General features: G+C 31.8%; 2 protein-coding genes across 2 annotated transcripts in view; both read left to right on the forward strand.

Annotated features, from left to right (window-relative positions):
• The window catches only part of LOC136983627 (mitochondrial-processing peptidase subunit alpha), a 45068-nt gene that overhangs the window by 26307 nt on the left and 1397 nt on the right, over positions 1–17364 (forward strand). Inside the window, exons 8-11 of the mRNA XM_067280427.1 lie at positions 4569–4674; positions 7272–7483; positions 8256–8346; positions 12735–12797. Coding sequence (XP_067136528.1) covers positions 4569–4674; positions 7272–7483; positions 8256–8346; positions 12735–12797 — 472 coding nt within the window. The remainder of the gene's footprint in view (positions 1–4568; positions 4675–7271; positions 7484–8255; positions 8347–12734; positions 12798–17364) is intronic.
• LOC136983625 (TBC1 domain family member 2B-like) overlaps positions 1–17364 on the forward strand; it is a 129563-nt gene that overhangs the window by 12355 nt on the left and 99844 nt on the right. The gene's annotated exons all lie outside the window — the stretch shown is intronic.

A 17364-nucleotide genomic window follows, 5' to 3' on the forward strand; every position in this document is an offset into this window, starting at 1 on the left:
AATCAATAATTTATCCATTTATCTTTGATTGTAATTACTGCAGTAAGTCTTCTAAGCTTTCTATTTCCATTAAATTTAAATACTAGTAGATCTGTTTAGGAATATACAGTAAAACCTGTCTATGGCAACCACCCACGGTTCCTTCAAAATGTGGTCTTTTAGACAGGTGGTGCTGTAATACTGTATTTTTGCACATATTTTGCATGCAGATAAGGCTAAAAAAGCCATATCTACTAAGCAAAACTCGAGGTGAGCAAAAATAAGCAAGTTTTTTCAACAATAGAGCTATATTAGTACTGTATTTTATTCTTATCAGATAACTCGATTAACAGAACTCATTGTGATTTTATAAGAGATTTAATACCAGTATTTTAAAGATTAATACAGTATTTGCATTTTCTTGATTATAATGCACACTTTCTTTTTTCTGACTTAATTCAACTTGGTTCTCTTTGTTTGCTCCCCAGTTTCGTGTATTACGTCATCAATATAGAAGCACGTGGTATCTCTCCATCACTTTGGTTTTGGTTTTTGTTAGTTTAATTTTATTTTAACTTTAAAAATACTGTATTTTTTAAAATATTTAATATTTTCTTAAGTTCGATAAAAAATCATTAATTAATAATAAAATGATTTTATTATTTCTTCTCATATTATTATTTCATTACATCAATGACAATTGTGGAATTGAAAAAGGGAGGTTGCCTGTAAAACTGATTTTTGCATTAATGCTTTTATTGTTTTTTGAATATTTTGCATGGGAAAATTACTTGGATATTATTTTTCAAAAATATTGTGGAAATGAGATAGGTTGATACAGACACTATTTATCACATGTGTACTGTTATGAGCATCAAGAAAAAATAAATAAATAAAATAAATTTTATCAAATGATGAGATCAGCCAATTCATTGTATCGTGTACAAAATTTTATACTCTTAAGGAAAATACTACAGGTCTACAATAAAATAAATTTTGTTTTCCCATAGTTAAACTTTGAAGCTAAATGCGGTTGGGATAAACCATTTTCACTTTCTCTGGTAACTTTAACACTGTCTTCTAATGACAGCACTTTACATTTCTTTTGTTTTTCGGACAATTTCGAACAAACAAATGAATTTCTTTTGTTTCTAGACTAATTCATTAATGCCTGCACCTAATTTCAAGGATGAGAGGAGTGTCTGAGGTGGGTTCAAACAAGAGTTTAGACCAGATATATGGGCGGAAGTGGTCGCTTATCACAGTTGTTGTATGTTGTTTTGGACCAAAAATCGATGCCCACAGTCGCACTACACAGGTGGTCATTTAATACAGGTAACTTATATGAAGACTTTATGTATAAACTATTCTGTGCCAGAAATTTTTGCCCGTTTTGACAGGTGCTTGTTGAATGCAGGTGGTTGCCTAAGCAGTTTTCACTGTGTACACATATGTAGTACGATCCAAAAGTTTGGGGACTGCAGTAATCTATGACAACAAAAGCATGTATTTGAAGTTACAGCGTATGAAATGGATTTTACCAAACCACCTCTACGTGTTCAGGTTAATTTCACCCATGTCATGTGATTAAACAGCGAGCGCTGCTGTTTTTTTCTGGAGCTAGTTTACCTTTCGGATACCTTTGTCCTGCGACGTAATCAAAGTGGAGTTTCAAGAACAACCTCCAACATTAAATTTTGTCAGCATTTAGGTAAAACACCTACAGAGATTTTAAAATTGCTAAGAAAGGTGTTAGGTGATTCTACGGTGAAAGGTCACGGTGAAGTCGAAATGTTGGAGGTTGTTCTTGAAACTCCACTTTTATTACATCGCAGAACAAAGGTGACTATCTCTGGAAAAAAACAGTAGCGCTCACGGTTTAATCACATGACATGGATGAAATTAACTTGAACATGTAGAGGTGGTTTGGTAGAATCCATTTGATACGTTGTAACTTCAAATACATGCTTTTGTTGTCATAGATTACTGCAGTCCCCGAACTTTTGGATCATACCATGTATATCCATCTCTTTTTCCTACCAGATTTGCCAGTTAGTACAATGCAGTCTGACAGAAGATTCAAGCATGCCCACCAGAATGAAAGAGTATATGGATTGATTTAACACTCCACTAGACTCTCTTCCACTGTTTTGTTCTCTTCAAGCAAAACACTAAAGTCATTATTTGGTATTGCTTCTAATAGTAAAGGTCTTGTGCATAGTTGGTCTAATATGTAATCAAGAAAATGAAATTTTCCTGATATTAATAACTGTTCCAGTAGCTTTTATCATATCAGTTGCAAGGTCTGTGGTAGGTGATGTGCACAACTACTTCACATTTTGCATTAAGTGTCTTTGGATATGATAATTCAGTTTGCACAGCCTCCCAGAATAAATTTTTGCTTTAGATGCTCATCCAATTTCTAATCAATAACATGTACAAGTAGGAAATGAGCACAAAGTGTTTCAATCTAAAAAATCCATTGTGCATTCTGTCAATGAATTATATCAGATATGGTATATTTTGCTCAAATTACTTACTAAGATGGCATTGGTCACCTTACCCTATTAAAAAAGAATGTTTAAATATTAAAATAACAATTTAAATATGAACGTTATTGAATATAACATTATTAAATTACATATTATATAAGTTATATATCGCTTGCAATAAATACCAAACAAATTTATGTCAACAGAATCGGTTATCATAAATTTGTTGTTTATATTTTTAAAAAAATCTGTGGATGAATGTATAGAAGTTGAGGTGAAACTTAGATTCATGTAAATGTGGTAATTGTTTCAGCAAGTCCTTCTAGTGTAAGAGTCAATAAAATTAGAATTTCCAGTAATTGTAGTTTTATTTATTTATGTAAAGACACTGAACATGCCTTACACACTTTTCGGAATTAAATTTATACAATTCACCTATCCACACCGGGGTGATACCATTTAATTCTCTCATAAACCTTGTCACCGGTGCTGCCAAAGTTCGTGCGCTAATGTTTTCGGCCCCTCACTAGGTCCTTCTTCAAGCAAAATTTATTCTATTTTCTTTTTTGATTGTTAAAACGAAGAATATCCTCTTTCTGGATAAAATTCGAATTGTCCGATTCCATATCTATGGAAACCGCGTGCCATCGATATTCTAAACTTTACGTAATACGATTACGCGCTTAACTTCGTGACGTAAACTACCAAAACGTAATCCAACTGCATCTTTGTCCAATTCAGCTCCCTGTAACGGCCTCTTTAATTATTTTGCCTCCATTGGTCCGTATCGCTGTCTTGAATTAGTGCCTGCCATGCTAAAGATAACTTCATCTCGTCTTTCGAATTGATTGGTTGGGTGTACTTGAAGGCTTTACAAATCTCCATTTGCTCTAGCCAACGAAGGCGGTCTGTATGCCGTGTGGTGACGAGGAGTTTAGCGCTCTCGAAATTTGCTGTTATTTTTTGATCTGACGTGTAAACCGCAAGCGCAGTGCTGTTTCTGTTATTTCTAATATCTTGCTGATGTTCTTTCCACCTAATTTCAACTGATCTTTTCGTGGCGCCAATGTACATTAAATCTCTGTTAAATCTATGGTCCTTTAAAGGGACCGCGTACACCCCTGGGAGTTTTTTCTTGTCAGGTTTATCCTTATCATTACGGAGAATTTGAAAAATCGATGGGCATTGCCTGTACGCGATGCGTATTTCTTGTTTCTTCGCAATTCTTTTATATAAGGATACCAACTGGGGGTTGAACGTTACCGATACTATTCGTTGTGTCGATTGTCCTAAGCCGTCATTAGTGGGTGGTGCCTGGTTCGTACTGTCTTGATATTGCTTCTCTATCTTCTGTATTATTCGATAATACCCGTGCCTTTTTGCCACTTCTCGTATGTACTTCATTTCCTGTTCACGTGCTTCCCGTGTCGAGCAGTGCGTGTGCGCCCTTTTGACCAGAGTGCGGAACGCCGCCATTTTGTATTGGTGTGGGTTTAATTCAAGACAGCGATACGGACCAACAGAGGCAAAATAATTAAAGAGGCCGTTACAGGGAGCTGAATTGGACAAAGATGCGGTTGGATTACGTTTTGGTAGTTTACATCACAAAGTTAAGTGCGTAATCGTATTATGTAAAGTTTAGAATATCGATGGCACACGGTTTCCATAGATACGGAATCGGACAATTCGAATTTTATCCAGAAAGAGGATATTCTTCGTTTTAACTGTCAAAAAAGAAAATAGAATAAATTTCACTTGAAGAAGGACCTAGTGAGGGGCTGAAAACGTTAGCGCACGAACTTTGACAGCACTGGTGACAAGGTTTACGAGAGAATTAAATGAATTAAATTTAATTGAAACTTTGTTTTAATTGCTGGAAAAGTGTGTAAGGCATGTTGAGTGTCTTTATATGCTATAGTAGTTCCAGCTTTAATTAATTATTATTGATTTTTTTTTAATTATACTACTTTATATTATTAATTGATTTATATTTTTACCAGTACAGATAAGTCCCAAAGTGATTACAATAAGTGAATTCTATTGTGTTATATATATATATATATTTGTAATTGATATAAATTTTATCTCAAATTTCAGGTATTTTGTAGAAAAGAAACCAATTTGGGAAGAAGAATTGTTAGCATTGAAAAAGAATGTTAGAATTGATAATTCAATTTCACAATACACAGGAGGTCTTATAAAAGTAATTATCATTGATATTTTAGATAAATTAAATTGATGTATATCTAAAAGCAAGTTTATTTTGCACAGTTTATTTGTTAATAAATATTAATTTAAAATTTTATAGTAGTAAAGATACTTCTATAAAATTTTTATTAAATGTTTATTAAAATTTATTTTAATAGAATGATTTAGAACAAATAGTTATTTTTGTTTTAAAAAAATATGTTTAAATACTTTTGTATTTGTATCTGTATCATGCATATTGTATTATTTATTTCCAGTATTATTTTTGGGGAAAAAAAGGTGTTGGAATGCTCATCTCATTACTAAAACTATATTACAAATATATTAAAAATATATTACATTACTTTTATTAATCGTATTTAAAACAAACGTTTATAATATATTTCAAAGTTTTGTCCAGTTTTCGTCTAACAAATCTTCTCGGCTTCTTTTTTTACTGTAACTGAATGACGTTCTCTGTGTAACCAGAGATCAACATATTTTGAAGGATCGAAAAGTCTCAGAGGCGGTCCAACAAGTGTGATGAATAAAAGTGCTGAAATTGTCTTAGTCTTTAACGAAGCGCTTCTTTTGTTGGGGTGGCAATTAGGTTCATCTGCGAAAACCCGTGTTTACATTCACTTGAAGATATTGGAGTGGTATTCAAAGTATTTATCAAATGCAGTAGTTTTTCTGGATATGTCTTTTCGAGAATGTATTCACGGAATCCATGAATCATTTCACTTCCATTTAGTTGCAATCTGATTGACAAGTTTATAATTTCTTCTTCTCTGAATGTCAGTTGAGTATTAATATCTTTAGGCCAATGTTTTTGATCAAGTACGTGAGACCAATTTGCAACTCATCGTCTTTGCTATCAAGCAATCTTCTTTCGATTGACTCTTTCAAATTTGTATAAAATTTACTTGGGTCAATGGTAGGATCCTTTCTTGATTCTTTTTCGTGGAGTTTTACTCCACAAACGTGAAAATCATGTACAGCATCAACAGCGTATTTATAATAGGGCCCAAAGTTCTGTTTTCTTTCTTTGAAAACTTATACTAGCATTTTTATTTTGTTATTTGCCCTATATAGGTCCATGTTGCAGTCCTGTAGTTCCAAGCTTAGTTCTGACAATTCTTGGAGAGTGTCACACATCAATCCTTGATCCAGTAAAAATTCTGTGGACGTGATTTTTCTTTTCAAGTCATCATATGTGCACTTATTGTTTTTGTCTCTAGTAGGATCATTTATCGCTTCTTTGAAATGAAACATGAGGGGTTGAAAATTATTCCATAGAGCCAAAACTGTCCGCAAACTAGATGAAACAGGTACTCAAAACTCTTCCAACTTTCAGCAGCTCATTCCACAGTAATTCTGCACATGAATGCCACTCTCTACTATTCTTTGCTGAAGTGTGGTATATGACATAAAGTTTATCAATAAATGATTTGAATTTATTTATTTCTGAAGTTTCCTTGACAGCATTATTTACTGATAATTCTAGTCTGTGATTAGTGCAAAGCCAAACTATAATAGAAGGAAAATGTTCTGATAGCAATTTTTTCACTCCACTTTTACAATCTTAACATCACAGCTGTGCCATCGCATGCCAGAGAAACTAAATATTTTTAAAAATAATCTTCTGTCATTCCATAAGAGTGAAGACATTGAAGTAAGGAATCAAATACCCCTTCTGCCGTCACTTTTTCAAGTTCTACCAAGTCCAAAAACAAATTCATTGGTGAATTCATTCTAACACTTTTGATACAACTTCGGACATATTTTTTTTGTATCAAAAGTTGAAGCATGCTTGAAGCCTTGGTGCATTATTGTGCAATGCAAAAAAATCTTGGAATCAGACTATAGAGGGAAAAACATGCTGAATGCATTTATAAACATCTCAAAGTCTGATATTTTTAATAATAAATCAAATGATCACTGTATTGAATGGGACTACTATTATTAAATTTAATAAGAGATGGTGCCTAATGCCTACTTCTAGTACCAAATTACTTAGAATTTAATTATTAATAATAGTGGTAAAGTAGCCTGATTCAATACAATAATCATCTGGCTTATTGTGCCGGATTCATTTCGGGAGACAATCCAATACTTTTTTCTTTATTATAAAACTCTGCATTCACTCTTTTCCCTTCGGGTACAAATTTTTTTATGAATCCTGCTTTGTGGGTAAAAAATGAGCAACATTATTTTGATGTGTGACTTTTGCAATTTCAATTTTTTCAGATTGGTTTAGATCTTTGTTACCTTATTCCTCTTGAACCAGTTTTAGGGTTTCTGTAACAGAAAGACCTACCTTAAAGCAAAATTTAATTCTCTGTACTCTTTTTAAATCTGTGTCTTAGCAGCAGAAACACAGTTTACATTAGATATTATAACATGCAAGTTTCTGAACATATGCTAGTGACGTCATGCATGTAAACAGACAATAGTTGCTGTTACTTAATTAGCACAATGACCGATACATTACTACACTATTAATCTGGAAAAAATTTAGTCTTAAAACTCATGGACTGCACTGCATATAATGTAATAAACTGGATTTTGTGACTTACAAATGCCTAATATTTTATTTTAATTTATTTTCAGGTAGAAAAAGATCTTTCAAATGTTAGCCTTGGACCGACACCAATTCCTGAACTTGCACATTTTGTGTTGGGTTTAGAGAGCAGTTCTCATAAAGATGTAGACTTTATTCCATTTTGTGTTTTAAATATGATGATGGGTGGAGGAGGTTCTTTTTCTGCCGGCGGTCCTGGAAAAGGCATGTATACAAGGCTCTATACAAATGTTTTAAACAGGTAATTTAATTTTGATTAATTTATTAAGAAATTTTAACTTAAATAATAAAACTGTAAGGAGAATTCAAAACATTACCATTTACATGTAATAAATTAATAAGCAATGCAGAAGTGTAAAAAAGTCACCATGGGCATTATCCTATGGCTTGACAAAATTAAAGATGCCTTTCTGATTCTCTAAAGAATAACTTTGAACATCCAAAAACTTTTTAGTTATTAAATTTTTGTTGCCTTTTCAATGTTATTTGATTGTGTCTGTTAACTTTACACAGCAGCTCTAAATTAGATAATATATATCTATATACTTCAGTCATTAGTTGATGTATTTGCCAGGTATTTTACTTTCTGTGCTTAGATCAATTTGAATAACTGCTCTGTGAACAGACTTGGATTGGATGCAGTGACATTTTGGTATAACTGTTGTTGCATTTAAGCTTGATATGTTGCATCTAATGATGATTCCATTTTGAACCAAAGTAAAGTAATCTAAGCATGCATAGTAATGTAGGATGTTATTTGGTCAGGCATCATGAATGGAAATTTTTTGAATATGTATATATAAAATTGATAAAACTGCTATTTTGATGTATTATGGATAAATTGCTGATAATTAAATTTATTTTTTTGTTTTAAAATTTAGTGTGTATAATTCTCACTTAAAATTTCTAATTGATTTTAATTGTTATTTAATAAAATTTGTAAAATTTTATTTATTTTTTAAATTAGCCTGATTATTAAAATAAAATAAACAAAAGAGCTGGATTATTTACAGGTTTCACTGGATGTACAATGCAACAGCATATAATCATGTATATAATGATAGTGGTATTTTCTGCATTCATGCAAGTGCCCATCCTTCTCAGGTAATTTTATTTAAATGTTTACAAAAACAATTAATATAGATGATTTTATAGCTTGAGAAAAAATAGATTGTTATTCTGATATTTTGAAGTTAATAAAAATACAGAATTCTCTCATAACATTAGTGGATATACCATTCCAATAATAACATGTGTCACTATGCTAATATGTATATGTGACACATTTGTTATGTAGAGCTTTTAGATTTTGAGTTTTACTGCCTATTTTTAATGGACTAATATCAAACATGTACAAGTACACAATGTGTAAGCATAAGTAAAGCATATAATATTTAATTTGGCTAATGTTATATACATACAACCACAGCTGAAAACTCAAGGAAACATTTTAATGTCAAATAAAATGTTTTTTGTGGTACTAGAATAAGTGAGAATATATTTGAAAACTAATGCTTTTTGCGCATATTCATGTTTACTCTAGTATTCCTGTGAACTCCTTATATCCTAAGAGTCCATTTGAGCGTAACACATCTAAATCTGAAACTGCAATTAACCTAGATACCTACCAGGCCTGAATCTGATGTATCGTGACATCACAGGAAGAGTGCATATTGTAAATAACTATTTTATTTTAACTACTCAATATTTTGAGAATAAAAGTTCATGTTTCATCAAAGTTATCATGTAACATAGCTTAAATAACATTAATTTGATATTGGATTTTAATCAATTGGGAGTTAATCTTTTTCATTAATTCTTTTTACCTCTATGTCCGTACTGTTTTACATTTCTGTTATATCTTGTCTATTTTATTAATAGGACTTATTATACTGGTGTAGTTTCTATTTAGACTAAGATGTCCTCTCTCTACTAATCAGAAACTATTACAGTATAATAAGTCCTATTAATAAACAAGGTCCAGCTAGACAGGTTATACACAGAAATGTTAATCTTTTTTAATTTACAAGTTTTTATATTAACATTATCATTTTATTTTTAGATTTCAAACAGTAAACTTTATTATGACCAAGATACATGAACTTTACAAATTGTGCTTTAACAACTGTACAATTTAAAATTAAAAAAGATTCAAATTTTTTATAAGCTAAGTGAAATGCACTTAGGTTATATCATTTAATATTTTTCATACATCTATTTATAAATTTCCAGTATTATTAAAAGTATAAAGTTATTTCCCCCCCCACACACATTTTGTTTTTAACCCCTTTATGTTACTTATTAAATTTGTTGTTTCATTTAATTGGTGTTGATATCTGTTATTGCTAGGACTGGTCAGCCTATTGACTTACCCACAACTTCGCTGCTCAGTCCAGCTCTCTACTCCAAATTTAGACAACAAGCATAATTGCAAGTTAAGATGTGTTATTTCTTAACTGGTGTCAGAAAAAATAATTTTTAGAAAAGGTCTTTAATTCAAAAATATCATATAGAAATTATCAGTTTGATAATCCATACAAAATTGTGTTTCATAGATAGGCAATATTGCAATAATAATTTTCTAAATTTATCTGATGCAATGGCTTCCTTGAAATCTGATAACGAATTAAGTGGAATCACATTTTTTATCATTTGCAGTGCACATTTATATAGTTTTCCATAATTAATTGATAGATCAGGTTCATTTTCAGAAAACAATTCCTTATGCCTAGCAGAAATACATTTTGAATAATCCATCCTATTTGGATCAAAAGGAAACAAACCAAATGTTTCAAACCCGTGTTGAATAGTTTCCGATTTCAAAGCTTTCTTGTAAGCTTCAAGGAATAAAGCTGCAAAGAGTAGAAACTGATTTTGATGATTGTTGTTTGTGTTTTCTGACATTTCTTCACTGACATTTAAGCTGTCGAAAAATTGCAACGTTACAAGGCTGGATAATATGAGTTGCATTTGGCAACAAACAAAAATGGAAATTCTTTTTTCAACACAAAAATTATACAGTTTTTCATTTATATGGGATTTATATGTCCATCAAGAAGCAATAATACAGAAAACTGGATATTCTTATCCAGAAGCCAGGTGTGGAAGACATTTACAACATATTCATAAAATGTGGCACTTATCTATCCTGAATCACTTCTGCCTACAGCAAAGCCATCTGGAACTGAGTCTGCAATATGCCTTGGAATTCTCTTGTATGGAAACATTATCATAGGATCCACTCACTGGCCACTTGCAGAAAAATTACACAAAATTGTGATACACTGTTTTTCTTGTCCTGATGCAATGTTATAAAAGTTCTTATATACTCTAGGTCCCAGAAGTTTACCAGTTTTTGGACAAAATAACATCCCTGTTTCATCTGCATTGAAGATACGTGAAAGATTTTGCAGAATATCACTTGCATGTTGTTCTCTCAAATAATTATTTAATTCTTGAAACCAATTCCTTATCATCATTTCTGAAACTGATGCTCAAGCTTTGGATATCGCCTCTGTATTCTTTGCTACTATATTAGGGTGTCTTTTTAGAAAAAGCTTTAGCCTTTTTTTCCTGGGCAATCATCGTTAAATGAGTTCTTTCGTTTCATATCTTTCATAACTTTCTGAACTGCATCTTTCTTGAACTGCAACTTTCTTGAACTGCATCTTTTACTTCATCGGGATGCACGTGAAAACTCAATTTGGCTTTCCCAATAATCCATTTTTCCAACCTGTCTTCCTCTGTTTTAGTTAATGTTGCTGTAGGGCACATTTTTTTCTCCATTGGTACTTTCCCGTGTAATTTATTTATTAAAGTTCCTTTTGGAATGATAAATATTTTGCTAGCCTTCCTAGCACTCACTTTGTTTTCACCTACTGCTTCTACAGCTGCATATAAATCTTAACTGTCTGTAGGCTTTCTTTTTTTTATTTATTTCATCTGCCATTTTGAATTTATCTGAATAAAAATAAATTCAAATGTCTTTAATTATTTATCTCAAACCATTTTAATGTGCAGCAATGAATGACCACACAACTTTGAACCATGGTCATTTACTGATACAAGTTAGTTTTTTTGTCATTCACTCATACATTAGTATGAAACAACATCTACAGATTTTGAATTTTCTGCTCATAAATGAAAATAGCGCACATTATTTTATCACCATTAAATGACCGACGTGTTCCTTCACTGGAGAGGAACCATTTTTCAGATCAAGTGAGTGACTACCTCCCTATCTACACACCTTTAAAGGTTAGAATTAATTTTTGTACTAAAATCATACTTTAAATATAATATAAATATAAATTAAATACAAAACTATTTCCTTACCCAATGCTTAGGAAAATCAATAATTATTTTAAAATGCTACTGTATGAATCCTTGCCACAATTCTTACCTTATTACAATGCAAGTAAGATTACTCCTCACACACACATCTCAGATAAGCTACCAAATTTCAAATACTATCATGCATTTCTGAATGACCAATGAAAGAGAATATTTCAAAATGTAGTTGATTTTCAATAATCTAGTGCTTCTGATTAGTTTTTCTTGCCATGGCACTTATTTTAAACAAATTTCTGACAATATGGTCATTCACTAGTGCAACTACCCTATATTGAAAATTATTTTTCATATATATATGTATATTTGCTTAACTATTAGTTTAATTAAAATTCGATTTATTGCAATATATGACTCAATGAAATAATGTTTTTAATAAAATATGACTCAAAATAATATTTAGCTTGTATAAGTGTTTGATAAAAGTTCATTTGTCTGTAAGAAAATCAGTATGAGTGTTGAATGAAGTGTAACAATAATTGAAATATCTTATCTCACTATTACAATTCTCCATTTCTAAATATCCCCTTAACATCATCATAAAATAAAAATTTACTTGTGCTTACCACAATACAGACTTGTCTCTCTTATCACATTCCATATAAAATTCCTTTTTTCATCATCCAACACATCTTTGAGTGCAATAGATAGTTGCCATTATTGAACCACTGTTTCCTTCCTTAGTCTTTTGAGGGAAAGGTCAACAATATACCTAAAATAGAAATCAGTTGTATTACTTAAGTGCATTTTACAAACTCTTATTTTTCTTTCAATTTTATTTACAATACAAATTTTTTATGTAATTTATTTGAAAAATACTAAAGATATTTCAATATGATTTTTTTTAATATATAAATTTTTTAGAGGTTAATATACACAGTTTCCATTTTTGATAAAGCAAGACTTCTAGTTTTGCTTTATGAGAGTTGCTGGAATTACTGTGTAAGTGCAGAAGGGTTCTGTTTTAAATGCAGCCATATGCATTTTGTGTACATGTCTCTATAAAATTTATATGTATTTATTCTTACTATTTAAGGACAAACTATTTGTGTCAAGGTGTATTTTGAAAAATTTGGAACAAACTATTATTGAATAAATTATAGATATTAAAAATTAACATCATTTATTTTGTATTTTTATAGTTAAAAGATGTTGTTGGTGTTATTGTAAAGGAATTCACAAACATGGCTGGATCTATATCAGAGGTATTTTCAAATTTATTCTAACATTTTGATTTTATCCTAAATTAATACAAGTTGTAATTATTATATAAATGTATAATAATCATTAATTTTTTTTTAATGAATTAACTTGTGGTCTTCTACGGAGTCAAAATGGCTCCTATGAATTTTTAAAATAATGCCATTTGGTAAAATATTTGTTGGGTAGCTTTATTTTAACACTAATTGTGATTTATTATTGAACCACTTAAAATCTGTGCCAAAGTTGGTTTGGATATCTTTCATACTACCTAAGCTCACACACAACAAATTTTAGATTTAAATGTCACATCTGTAAACAAACATTATTGTTCCTTGCAAGAGTATGTGCAGAGGAGGACAAACAGGGCATTTGCCCTCTCTTGAAATCAAGTAAAAAATTTCACAAATTATAATCTTAAAAGTAACCTTACAAATTTGTAACCTTACACCTTCAAACATGACTGTATTCTAAGAGCTACTTGTGTGAAAATACCCCAAAATGTTCAATAAATTTTTAATTAATTATTTATGTAATTACAGTGAGTGATCTGTTAACGAACAAATTGGATAATGAACACTTTCGTGAAAGATTTTTATGTTCGGACAATGAACACCTCACAGAATAAACATAAGAGGAAGTGACATAAAATAATGAATACTGATTGGTCTTCCCTTGTCTTCAGGCAACAGTTCAAAACTTTTCGGAGTGCGGGAGACGTCAACATTGACGCTCAACCTGGTATATACCAATCACAGATAGTATTCCTCTGAACTTTGAAACTCTCCCTTTTAATTTCAGCCTTTTATTTTTCTGATAGAAACAATTTTTTTTTATAGTATTCACAAGACTGTCGGGCAGACACTCGTTAAGTTTTGCATTGGTTTTTATTTTTGAAAGGTGAGAGTATAATAGCAAAGGTAGAGAGTGGGCAGAAGATGTCTGATGTTGCTGGGCAGTATCACTTGAACAGGTTTAGGGTAGGCCATAGTTCAGTCTTATCTAAGAAAGATACTGTATAATCAAGAAGACTCAAGCAGCTTAAGGAGTAACAAAAATCACATCTGAGAAATAAAGAACATTGAAGAGTTCATAATGGAAACTGATCTGATGACAGAAGAACACCAAGAAACTTGTTGAGATATGTTTTCTTCCGAAAAAGAGAACTAATGTCAATATCTGCTATTAAACATTTTTTTGAAGAAGTGGGAGGATGTCAGAATGGCATCCAAACCAGGTTGAGGTTAATAGGCTTGGGGATCTCTGCAATTACAATGCTATTAATTACTTATGAAAAATCCTGAAGAAGAGAGAAAAGCAATCAACATTAGACAGATTCTTTAACCCCCACAAACAGAAAAAACAGAAAAAACGTGACTAATAAAAATGCAAGACTGTGTATATATGTATTTTTATTATTACATATAAATAAACATAGTAAGAGAGTACATATTTTTTACTTTTTGGAGTCTCCAGAACAAATTAATCAAATTTCCATAAAAACCTATGGTAAATCAATAATTGGTTAACAAACAATTTGGATAGCAAACAAAGTCTTGGAACGGATTATGTTCATTAACCGATCACCCACTGTATTTGTTTCCAAGCTTTGCCTCCGTGGAAAATTTTCTAACGATGCCCATGGATTGCAGAATAAGATCTGTGTTTATACTGCCTTATTCAGAACGGGGGATGTGAATGAGCAAGCACAAGAACAAGAAAGCATGATGTTTAATTTGCATTGAATTAAACATTATCATCATTTTATAATTCATTAAATATACTAACTTTCAAAAATTTTGATTAAATTCATTTTTAAAAATTCTTTCATTTTCAAAGCAAAAAATTGTTTAACCAAGAATGTTTCCCTAAAGCTTTACATAAATATTTGATAAAAAAAGTACCACAATTTAGCTATTTAAATTGGGATTATTTAAAACCTCACCCAACATGATAAGTAACTTTTTCTCACCTGATATACCACAGGTTAAATAAAAATATTAAGCATTTATATATTTATATAACATTTTATATTAAGCATTTGTATGCTGTGGAAAAGTCTGTCTTGCTATTTTTCAGCTTCTGTGCTGTACTAAAATGTCAAGAAATGCAAGAGAACCTTATGTTTTTACAGAAATGTAAGGCTTTGAAGGTAATATTCACTTAATTTCACAATAGAAGGAAATGAAAATGTTGTTTAAAGCTCATAAGTGTTCTTTGATAACAATATAAAAAATACTGAATAGAAGATTGCTTTATATTTGAATAATTATATTAAAATTAGAAAACTTTACTTTTTTTGTTTCTTGAAGTAAAAAATTATATATTAATAATAACTTAAATATCAATTTCAACAATTTATATACAACGCCACAATGATTTTGTATGAAACAAAATGTTCAACACTAATTTATTGAATGTATTCTGTAATTTATTAACTACAGAAGGGCATTTCTTATCATAAATTTTGAATTGTTTGTCTACACTCCACAAAATTCTTTCAAAACTGGTTTTGCACAAGTTTTAATAGGTAATGCGATACACGTTTCTAAGAAATTGAAAATAGAACATGAAACATTTTTTCGTAATGAAAGAAAGGAACTTGTAGGCATTGTAATTATTGAACTACAAAACAGATTATTAAATATTTGCTATTCACAATCCAAAATTCAGAAAATTTACTTGTTTGCTTTCTCTGTACTTTATAATGGATGATGCATAAAAATCCAGACTGTGTATTGCTGTTAATAGAAAAAGAGTGAGAGAGATATGATAGAAATACCAGTTTCACATTTATTACATAAATTTAGTCTAATAGTTTTTAAAGCAAATGGTACTTTTTTTGCATACTTTTTCGATTTTCCTCAGACTTTCACGATCATCTGACTGCGCTTGCCGGCTTTTGGTATACATTAATTGGTCTAGCTACTAAAAAGTCTATTGGGCAAGCTTGTTGGAGGTTATTGGAGTATTGTATTGTATTGTTGGTTTATTGACGTAAAGATTTATTTTACATGCCCTGTACCTGCCAGTGGCACAACCAGGGCGTAGGAAACAATATAATTGGCACTACAGAATGCTACATTGAAGAGACAAGATGAAAATGTAGAGTGGATAAAACAATAAAATAAAACAGTTTCACGAATCACCGCGTTACAGCTTGTATCGCGTGGAGAAAGAACAAGATGACATTCCCTGTACCTAAAGAGAAGGGCGGCATTGCCGCCCAGCAGGGGATAGGAAAACCCGAAAGCGCAGCCCGTCAGGAGCTATTTGGTCCCCCAACTGCCCCATCTTGGAGCAGCTGATTGTTAGTAAGAATCGTCTTTTTTGCGAGCCTTTTGAAGGCATGGAAGATCTCTTGACTTTTCCAAATGTCGGTAAGGTTGCAGGGCCAGTCTATGTTAATTTCATTCAGGAGAAGACTCATTTCAGTTCTCTCTTTGGCAGTTATAGTACAGTCGTATAGGTAATGGTTAGCTCCGTCTCTAACCCCACAGGTGGGGCACTCGTCAGACGTTCTATTGACAAACCTCGCCAAGTAGTGAGCAAATTTCCCGTGGTTACTCAAAAACTGAGTAGTATAGTGGTCAGGGGTAAACCACTTTATTTTGTTGTGTTGCCGGAGGTCAGGAATGAATTGCTTAATGATGTGGTGCCCAAGTTCGTTCCAGTGAGATTGCCATGCATCTATGGCCTCCTCCCGCAGAAGCCGTTTAAGAGTCCCTTGGCTGATTTTGCCGTAGTCGTAAGAGATGTTTGGGTCGAGGGCAGCTTCTTTTGCAAGGGCGTCTGCCCGCTCATTCCCCTCCATACCCTGATGTGATCTGACCCAGAATATTTGAATGTTATTATTGGATACGCAGATGTTGTTCCGTATCTTCACTGCAAGTGGATGGAGCTTGATGCTGTAGATCATGTTAAGGGCAGATAACGAGTCAGTGTAGATGTCGATCTTGAAATTCGAGTAGGTGTTGTTAATCCAGTTCGTGGCCTTGCTGATTGCCAGAAGCTCCACTTGGAATACATTGCATTGCGGATGTAGTCTGAATTTTTGGTTGTGAATTTCCTCACTGTTGTCATAAACAACATAAGCGCAACCTACACCACCGAGAGGTTATTGGAGTTGTCTTCATAGCTCATGTACGGGATATTTTTACTATTGGGAAACTTGTCTACTGTTTTTACATAACATAATGAAGTTTTACCACACCAGAACGTGTAACCCCACCTATATGGTAATTTTCCACGACGAAAGACGATAAAAATTGATTAAGAAAGGCAGTGTGGAGTTCCCTCAATGAAATTGCAATCCACATCAATATCTTCATATATTTTTTTTGTTTTGCAATAGTTAGGTTTGAGATGACAGCACTGTATTTTAACACACACTGATGACTGGCTACAGTTGAATTTTGAAGCAGCAGTCATCTGGAAAATTCAAATAACTGATGTTATATCTGTTGTGGAGTGCCTTTTATTACTAATAATAAAACATAATTTTAATTTACATATTTGTAGTTATAGTAATTGTATATGTTTATAAAAGATTTAAGATACATATTCTGTGAG

Source organism: Centruroides vittatus, unplaced genomic scaffold (assembly GCF_030686945.1).
Source record: "Centruroides vittatus isolate TY-2023 unplaced genomic scaffold, ASM3068694v2 contig_884, whole genome shotgun sequence".
In the NCBI taxonomy this organism is placed as follows: domain Eukaryota; kingdom Metazoa; phylum Arthropoda; class Arachnida; order Scorpiones; family Buthidae; genus Centruroides; species Centruroides vittatus.